Raw genomic sequence first — 10,058 nt, 5'->3', positions numbered from 1 at the left:
ACTGTCGACCTTATACTCTTGGAAGAGCAGTGGCATTGGGATGACTTTGGGTGGATCATTGTGGTTCAAGTTTGAGTGATCTACACCTTGAGCCGTGTATTTCAACTGCACTGGACCCATCGCATGGAATTTGACGCAAATCTATCGTTATCTTTTTAGGTGTGCGCAGACAACCTACCAGCATGTACCGGTTGCGGGGTGGCAAGACGAATGCCACGACTTTTGAGTCGAATCGCACTGCATGCTACCGATGGTCCGCCTGTGAAAAAACGAACCCCGTTTTCTCTTGGGATAACATTTTTTACACGAAGGTGGAATCTAATCCGCCGTCTGCCGTGGATATTAACAGGAAGAATATTTCTGGGACGAACGAACCAATCGCCTGACAGCACCGCTAACCATTTCACTAGCTGAAGACCAGCCTGCGACGATAACCGCGATGTTGAAAGGAAGCACCAGGGAGACAAAGGCTTATCTGGCCTAAGAGCAAGTACAATAGAGTTCAGTCAGCTGACTATAAAACATTAAATAATATATTTTAGATGAGTTGGATGAGAGAGAAGAGGAGAGAGAAGGGAGGTGGGCTACTATGCAATAGCAACTACTCACGACGTGCTCCTAGGCGACTTTGTGAGAGTGAAAGGTGGGCCATATATTAGTAAAGTACTACATTCTTATAGCCAACTATTGTACATGTTAGCTATATGATGACTACAAATGATATGACATCTTGTTATAGCCAACAGTTAGCTATACTATTGGAATTGCTCTAAAAATGGTTGATTCTGGGTAATCCGTGCACGAACCTCCAGACCAAGAGAGCCAGTTCTAACATCCATCTAAACCTTGCCGCGACAATGTAGTAGTTGGATATGGCAGGCCGGTAGACTTCACTCATCTCCAGCGGCGCAACGCACTTCGGACGTCCGAAATGTCCGTTTGCGTCGCGCGGCGGACACTGGACAGACCGTTTTTGTCCGCGCGTCCGTTTGTATCTAGGGTTGACTCCAGCGGGCCGACACATTTCCGCATTTGCATCAATTTACGAAGTTTCGAAACAACAAAATAAGGAAATCAACAAAGTCATAGTTATTACATTTAAATTTCTAAGTCGACATGAAAATAAGATAGTATTTCTCTAGGCATGATCTTCAGGGCCAGCCAATGTCCACTGATGCTCAATCAGATCCGTTTGCAGCTGTTTGGAGACGTTCTCGTTAGTGACTTCTACATTCCTATGTAGATAGTCCTGCCAAGATGAAGCTCCAGGAAGTGGCGCAACCAGCTCACCTTGGAATTCCCAGTGGTTCTCATTGCGGCCATCAGGACGCTCGTTCTCAACGATAATGTTGTGCATGATCACGCAGCATGTCATCACCTCATGCATGGTCTTCAGCGACCATGTTCTTGCCGGGTGACGGACAATTGCCCACCGAGCTTGGAGCACACCAAATCCGTGCTCCACATCTTTCCTGCAAGCCTCTTGCATCTTGGCAAACCTCCTCGTCTTCTCGGAGTTTGGATTACGGACAGTCTTCACCAATGTGGCCCAGTCAGGGTAGATGTCATCAGCAAGATAATATGGCTTGTCATATGCATTTCCATTGATCTCATAGCTCACCCGGGGAGGTTTGCCTTGCATGAGCCGGTTGAAAACTGGTGATCGGTGCAACACATTGATGTCATTGTTGGAACCGGCCATGCCAAAGGATGAATGCCAAATCCATAAATCTTGAGATATGACAGCTTTAAGAATGACAGTTCTTCCCTCCTCATACCCGTTGTACGCACCCTGACATCCAAATGGACAGTTTTTCCACCGCCAGTGCATGCAATCTATGCTGCCAATCATTCCTGGGAAGCCTCTAGACTCGTTGATAGATAGGGGCCGCCTTGTATCCTCAACAGTTGGCTCCCGACAGTAATACTCTCCGAACACGGCAATCACGGCTCGGAAAAACCTGTACATGGCCTCAAGACAGGTGCTCTCACTCATTCGAAGATACTCATCGAATATATCCGCATCCATTCCATATGAGAGCAAGCAAATAGCCGTGGAGCATTTTTGGTAGGAGGTGAAGCCTAACGCACCTGTTGCATCGCGCCTGCATTGAAAGTAGGGGTCGTAGTTTCTGACGCCCCGTAGAATGACCAAGAACAGGTCCCTTGACATCCTGTATCGGTGCCGGAACAGTTTTTCTGGGAAGATCGGATTGGTGAGGTGGAAGTAGTCCTTGTGGAGGCGGGCCTGCCCTTCCACTCGTTGCGCGGCAGTTTTTGGAGCGCCCCTTCACAGAGCCCCGGTGTTGCGGCCCCGGGTTAGAGGTGAACTCGTGGATCATGGAGGCTGCAGTAGTTGCCAATGTCTGCGTCGACTGATCGGACTCCTCGTCGGAAGAGGAGTCGACGACCTCCGCGCGGAACTTGTCCAACATCTGCCACATGTCCATCTGCGTGGGTACAAACTGCGGATCAATGGCCGCGCACAATAGCGCCGAAAACACGAGTAGAAACCTACCGGCGCAATTGACCGAACAGGTCGTGGGCGGAAGGGCGGCGCAACCGGGAGCGTTTCGCCCGAAAACAGCCGGCGAGTACGCGGCGGAGCCAAGCCCGAGTACGCTCCTGCTCTCCCGCGCGGCAAGAACACAGCCGGCGGCGACTACTGCGGCGCTGCGGCCGGACGGCGGCGGGTGGGGTTGGGGTGGTGGTGACGCACTAGGGCAGCAAAGAAGGGGAAAAAGAAGCAAATCGAAGCAGGATTTCGCTGTCCCTGACATGCGGGACCGGGTAAGAAATGGAGGAAGCTCGGCGCGACCGCCGTCCGCGGAGACGTAAACCTGGCGCATATTTGGGCCAGATTTGCGTCTCCGCGGACGGCCCGGTCGTTTTGCGTCGCCCCGCTGGAGCAGGCCCCAGACGCATTTCCGGTCACGATCGCCCGCTAGAGCAGGCCCCAGACGCATTTCCGGTCACGGTCGCCCCGCTGGAGCAGGCCCCAGACGCATTTCCGGTCACGGCGGACGAAAACGGTCACTGCGCGTCCGTTTGCATCGCGCCGCTGGAGATGCGCTAACAAAAGATTTGCTTACATTTTTGTCTGCTAGAACACATATGTATGCACAAGGAAACAAGAACTTTCAGTGTGATAATTCCTTCAGTAGCACCATATCCTCTTCAGGTTTGTTTGATTCAAAGAATTTATAAAAGAATTTTGTAGGATTGTTACATATAGAAATTTTCTATAGAAGTCATTTGATTCAAAGGATTAAACCCTCCAAAATTCCTATGAATTCCTGTGCTGCCAGTACATCCATGATACTAGAGAGAAGGTGATCCAAGGACCAAGAGTAACATATTTACACATATATTGGAGAACGTACAGCTCTACGAATATCTTACAAGCCGACAATTGCACATATATCTAATGCTTCCCGTGGTGACACAATATATCGACAAGACACCAACACACGTACGAAACACCATGTACAGGCTGCAGAGGAATTAAGCTGCCTGGCAGATTGAATCATTTTCATACATTGCTTTCAGCAAAAGAGTCATCATATAGTAAAACCACAAGATCATGTGATCTTTACTACCACATCTGCTGCACACCAACACCTGAAGTACTACTTAAAAAGCTTCGATGTCAGTATTAGTAGAAATCGCAAATTTGGCCTCCAACAGGTAGCTACGGGGGAAGTGATTGAACCCATTATTTGCAATGCAGGAACCCGGTTTTACATCCGGCTACCTAAATTCTTCAGGGACGTGCATACCAAAACCACGCTTCAGCTTCTCAATTCTGTTCAGCAGAAAGGTGATAATTGTGAGTAGATGCGATAACAATACTGTAAGTGATATAATCAAGAAATACTCATGTGTGTAATAACTAAAATTACTAGATCCAAATCCTAAGAAAAAGATTGCACAAACTTGTAATGGACTAGCCAATAATAAGAGGAATGAAATGTGGCAGCTGGCTGCTACACTTCAGAGATAGAAAGAGATAGCTGGACTGCAGCATATAGTGGAGTGGTATTTTAAACCGATGAGATTTAACAGCATTTGTTGAGAAATATAGGAAACCGTAAGTTCTCTATGTAAGTCCTTGAGCTTTTTCAGCTTGATCCAAAATGTAAGTCTTTCAACACTTCTGATGCACTTTTTCTCATTTCTTATATTTAGCCACTCTCTTTTTCTTAAAAAATGGAAGCTTTCATTAGCGCCAGCCTCTGCATCAAGGATGCATACAGCCCAATATAGCCGTTCAGAAATTCATCCAGAATTGAGCAATAACTCAACTACTTCAGTATTTGGAAGGAAAAGGAGAAAGATTTAGAAATGAATGAAAAAGTAACATTCGCATTTCATCAACAGCTTTAATTTGTGCACCAAACTCTAGATGGACCTACATTTTTGGATTAGAGGGAGTAACTTTTTAAAATAAAGTTGAAAACTTAAGTACGGTTAAAGTAGAGTTTTAGTAAAGGACATTATGCAAAGGGCATCCTTAGATTGGAGGATTGTATTAGGATAAAAATCATTTAGAGTCATCTGTGAAAGTGTGATGTGGCTTAAAGTGGTGCTCCAAGTAGGAGCGAACTTTCTCTTCCAACTCGGCATTTCCTAGGAACTAAATCTAGGTCTCCAACAGAAAGCTGGGAGTTACTCAGTTACATCGAGCCCTCATGGCTCAGAATGTTACTTAAAATCCATGGCAAACAATGTGGAATCATCTTCAATTATGTTCACTTAAAAGTATGATTGTTCAATTCTAAGATGTTCACATGTTTCTCCACCTTCCAAATGCTCTAGCTTATAGCTGCCGTTGGGGAGGGCTAATCCAAATCCAAACCCAATGTTACCCATACCCATAATATTTTAGATTATCCATACCCATAATATTTTAGATTATCCATACAGAAAATAAGTGGGTATTATCCAATTGATTTGGGCAAACCCATAGATAAGGTATGGAGAACATGACGGTAACTTGCTCCGGCACAGAAAAGTTGCTGTTGTGCAACGAGCAGCAAGTTCTGTACGTGCATGGTTCCGTGTGATCAGCACAGGAGGGCAGCTGGAAGTTAATGCGCGTCACAAAGGAGTGAGCGATGTCAAGCCACGACTCTGCATGCATTTTGGGGGATACTACGCACGGAGGAACGGGTATGAATTATTTGCGAATAGATGGCTAATTACCCTCTCCATACCCAAATTATAATGGGTAAATTTATATTATCCATATCCTACCCAAGTATGATGGGTATGGAACTCTGGGTTGTATATTCATGTGTTTAACTAATATTTTCAATCAAGAAGATAGTTTGGATTTGTGTTGTTCCACTCTTTATTAGCCTCTTACTCCACATGTCATAGACACAAGACACACTTGCTAACCAACTTTTGAAACACAAATCAGGAGATCAATTTGACTGGCACAAAACTGTGACTTGCCACACTTGTTGCGCAAGCACAAAAGTGTGGTATTGTGTGGAGGGCAACCAAACATGCCCTAAATATCCGATCAGCAAGGACATGCAGCCATTCACAGAATGCAAAGGAACTTACGTGGGAGCAAGTTTGCCAAGACTGCGCAGCTTCGCTCCAGTTTCATCGGTAATATTTCCAGAAATCTCAATAGTATATGACTTGCCAGAGATACGTGGAAGCCCTCTACCTACAAGCAATTCTAGATCTCTCTGGTGTAGTTCTCTGCCATTGACAATGACATCAGTATCCCCACCAGCACAATCTCTGGACATTGGATAATTGAATTCTCTAATAAATGACTGCAAATTATAGAAAACCATGAGAACCAAATCCTTATAAAAGCAGCTTTTTTTAGTCAGAAAAATCAAGAGATTCTAAATCTTACAGGAATAATGCCAATACATTCTCTCCCCATGATACCCCAAAATCCAGCACGGCAGTCATACCTGTATGAGAACAAACAGAACCGTTAATGTTGGCTTAAAGGAAATCCTCCTGAACCAATAGAAGTTTAATCATATAAGAGCATCTATCATGATTCAACAACAAAGCAACTATTAGCTACATAATACATTGATCAAATTGTCTACTCCTCTGATCCATGTTAATTGTCGCTAATATGGATGTATCTAGAACTAAAATGTGTCAGCGGCAAGAAATATGAACCAGAGGGTAACATTGATCATCGGTGGCTTTCTAGTATGCATAATCAAACAAAAGCCAAGTAAAAGATTGAATAAAGTTGAGGGAAAAATGGAGGTAAAAGTCCATTGTAAATCTAACAGTAAATAGCATTTATTTTCAGGCAAAGCTACAAGGTAAGAAGCTCAGCAATTAGCATGATAATAATCATAATATTAACAGTATGATGTGTGCTCCATACAAATAGAAAAACCACAGCGGATTTACTGCCATGATTACCTCCAGAGAGATGAAACATCAAACTTAGCACGGATGAGTTCAGTTTGTTATGACGAAATTAACAAATGATGGACCAAGCCATCACTATTACAGGGAGGGACAAGTACCAATAATTTATCATTCATTAATTACACGTAAGGTTTTATTCCGATTGATTGCATCTGACATGAAGCTTTCCTTTTGAATATATTTATTTATATTGCATGCTTTTTGAAGAACACTTTTCAGCATTATTGACATGCTATTGCAAAGTAAGGCCTTCACTTTCTTATTGCTGAGTTGCCCACCCCAATCAATAGTGGGGGGAAAGACAGTAGATGAGGGCAATCTGTATGATTTACATGTTGAACCAAAAGTTATTTAGGGTCAATCATTAGGCTGATTTTTAGTTTCTAGAACAAACATGTCTAGCAGCAAACAAATAAACATATATACCCCAGCTATCAAAATAAAAATGATGAAAATGGGAACTTGTTTGGGAAAAAGAAGATCAGACACAAAGGCACATCCGCACACAGATCTAAAGGTAAGAGATGGGTCAAATACATGTAAGAAAAGTCCAAACGGATATGCTAGTCTTCTAGAACACAGTACTTGTGATAGCCACCAGAGCATTTTCTGCTCTAGCATCTAGAGATTTGTATTGTTTTCTACAGCTTGCTCAATCATAATTAATGGACATCATAAGTCGCTGTAGCAGCAATTATGATTGAGCAAGCTGTAGAAAACAATAAGAACCTCTATCAACGTTAAGAATGAACAAAGTAAACCATGGCATGCAGTGCAAACTAATAAAAAAAATGCAGCAAACTGTTCGACAATTCAATTGCTGGTACAGAAAATACTCACCAGTAAGAACCAGGCTCGACGGGACCAGCTTTCTTTTCTGCCTTCTTAAGAGCTCTTTCAGAGATTGGATGTCCATTAATTGAAACCTTAACACTTTCCATGGACTGATTAAACTTGAAGCCCTTCTTCAAGAAACCAGCAAAAAATGACGAATCCCCACTCTTACCAGTTGAGGATTGGTCTTCATCTAACCCAGCCTCAGAAGAACCACGAGAGAAACCAGAATTTGTTCGCCCATTAACTGATGACCCACTCTCTGTTTGAGCATTGGCATCCTCAACACATGGTTGATGCAATTTCCCATTATCTTGCTCCATTATATTTTCTTCGTATCTCTCACTTGTAAGTGCAGCTTCAGGGGCAGTGTTGGCATGTTGAAGGACGCTGTAGGAGTCATCTTTGTTGTTCTCATCAAACTCCCTACTTGTGTTCTCAACTTCCAGGCCGCTTGTTTCATCTTCTTTGCTGTTCTGGTTATATTTCTTGCACATACTTTCACTTTCAGGACTGCTTGTGACATCTTTTTTGCTTGCCCACTCATGCTTTTGATTTCCATTCTCAGGACTATCAGTGTCATCTTTTGTACTATTCTGCCTGTGCATTTCGCTAACATCGTCAAGGCTACAACAGTGACCCTCCTTTCTCTTTCGTTCATGTTCATCTTCATTGACCTCTTGTTCACTTCCTGTGCCAAGACTATCATGATCACTAGCATTGCATTGCCCTTTGCGATTTAGTTCAGATCTATTATCCGCACCTAGGTCCTCAGAATTACTATGCTGTTCTTGGCTGCACAATGGATCAACAAGTTTGTCCTCTACAACCGGGGAATATGGGCTGACTGGACAATCTACTGAATGTTCCACCTGATAATCTGCATCTCTTTCACATAATATATCCTTTGGGCTCTCAATGTCTCCAGACCTGCCTGGAGACTGAGAAATAGCATCTGCTCTCGACTGAATGCTCCTGTTTGAGCCACATTCTCTGTCAGTCCTGTCATGGCTAATGCTGGAAGAAGCTGAATTATCATCACCGAAATCGATGTTGATTTGCATGCTGCTGTGCTCGTTCAAATTATAGAACGCAGAAGCGACATCGTCATGATTTTGCTGATCAAAGTCTCGTCTCATTTGGTCATGTGAGCTCTGCTCAGCTTTTGACAAACTGAAGGATGATGACTGTGTAAAGGCAACAGCTTCTCCTTTCATGCGCTTCAAACTGATTACCTCAGAGCAAGACCCGCACTGCATCCGGGTTTGTTTCCACCCCATGCATTTCTCCATAGGCACCTGCAACAGATGGTAGCAAGAGCCACAAACAACAAACGGCGCAGCACCATGCACCGGCCGGCAGAGATGGTTTGCCCTCTTCCTAAAATACTCGTCCCTCTTCTTCGACACGGACCGGTGCGAGTACAGCGAGGATGCCACAGACCTTTGGTCATAATCTGACGACACGGACGGTGACCTCTCGAACCGGAAGCCCTCATGCTGCCCAGCGAAGTACCTGGCCATGGGTATGTGCTCTTCTGGCGGCGCAGCCCTGTGTCCACCATGCAGGTACTGGGGGCTAGCGCAGGCGTACTGGTTGTAAGAACTGCCGTGTCCAACCCCACCGTTCTCCCACTGCCTCCCCGGGTACTGCTGGCGGTACCGCCCACTTGACTGCCTCGCGTACCTCTCCCCGTGATCAGGGTACAGCTGCTCGCACGGGCTCGGCGGCAACGGCAAGCCGTGCCCGTAGCGGGCACCGTAGCGCGAGCGGTGGTACCCGGGTATAGGAGGTGGCGGCGGTGGCGGCTCGGGGTAGTCGGGGATCAGCGAGGCCGCCCGGCGCCCCGCCCGGCGGTGCTCCCGCGGCGGCTGGTCGGCGACCTGGCAGGAGCGCGTGATTTGGTCCCGCAGCTCGTCCAGCTTGCGCAGCAGCTCCACGGGGTCCTGCTTGAGCAGGCCCCAGTCGGCGGCCCTCGGGTCGCTGCATTGCGCGCGGTCCTCCAGCGCGACCCTCCGCCTGTACTTCATCTCCTTCAGATCGCCCATGGCGCCTCGCTCCCGGAGGCGACACGGTTCCAGCTCCTCCTCGCCGGACCGAGCGTTGCTCTCTCTCTCTCTGCACAATCTGCGGGAAATTTGTCAGGGGGGACTGGAGCAGCGCAGGAACAGATCGGAGCGGATCCGAGGAAGCGCCGGGAAATGGGGTAAGATCTAGTGGCGCATGGTAGGCGAGCTGGCGATTACCTTCCGAACGGCGCTCGCGGCGGCGAGGCTACGGCACGGGGGCGTGTCGGCGCCGCCGGCTGGGCATTAGGGTTCGGCTGGGTAGCTCGAGGAGTCCGCCATGAGAGAGACAAGGGGGCCGACGGTACTTTCAGTGGCCAGTGCGAGCGGTAACGGAGACGACAAGCGAGGAGCGAAGTGGAAGAGTGGGGTTATATGCGAGCGGGCTCTCCAGGGATCTGTTCGCAATATCGAACTACGTCGGGGGGTCTCATGCGCAACGAATCTCTGACGTAGGGGGGTCAAAGGGCTGGGCCCACGTGGCGGCGAGCGGTGAGCGGCTGGGTGGGTACAGCTGGTGTGGGAACTGGGCGTGTGGCCTTCGCCCTTTTTAAAAAGGGCATTTTTTTCCTCTTGTCTTGAGGCGAGCACTAGATCGGTGCTGCTTTAGTTTAGTTAACCTAGTAATTAATCACGTGCCCGCCGTGTCGTGTGTGTATGTGCTACGTGCAAAGTCTGATTGAGTACTCCTCCTAATGGTCTTTTTCGCAGTAGTGATACTGTACTCCAAGC

The 10,058-nt window shown here is 46.6% G+C and overlaps 1 protein-coding gene across 1 annotated transcript; it reads right to left on the bottom strand.

Moving 5' to 3' along the window:
• Nucleotides 1-3,452: 3,452 nt before the first annotated feature.
• LOC124665643 lies at nucleotides 3,453-9,387 on the bottom strand. Its single transcript, XM_047203040.1, has 4 exons — nucleotides 7,267-9,387; nucleotides 5,882-5,942; nucleotides 5,575-5,795; nucleotides 3,453-3,805 (listed from the first exon to the last, which is right to left on the bottom strand). The coding sequence occupies exons 1-4, from the start codon at nucleotides 9,306-9,308 to the stop codon at nucleotides 3,751-3,753; spliced, it is 2,379 nt and encodes a 792-aa protein (XP_047058996.1). The 5' UTR covers nucleotides 9,309-9,387; the 3' UTR covers nucleotides 3,453-3,750.
• Nucleotides 9,388-10,058: the final 671 nt, after the last annotated feature.

The sequence above is a fragment of the Lolium rigidum genome, chromosome 6, assembly GCF_022539505.1.
Source record: "Lolium rigidum isolate FL_2022 chromosome 6, APGP_CSIRO_Lrig_0.1, whole genome shotgun sequence".
Classification (NCBI taxonomy): Eukaryota; Viridiplantae; Streptophyta; class Magnoliopsida; order Poales; family Poaceae; genus Lolium; species Lolium rigidum.
The sequence above is the reverse complement of the archived record's forward strand: the minus strand, read 5'-3'. Positions and strand labels throughout refer to the sequence as shown.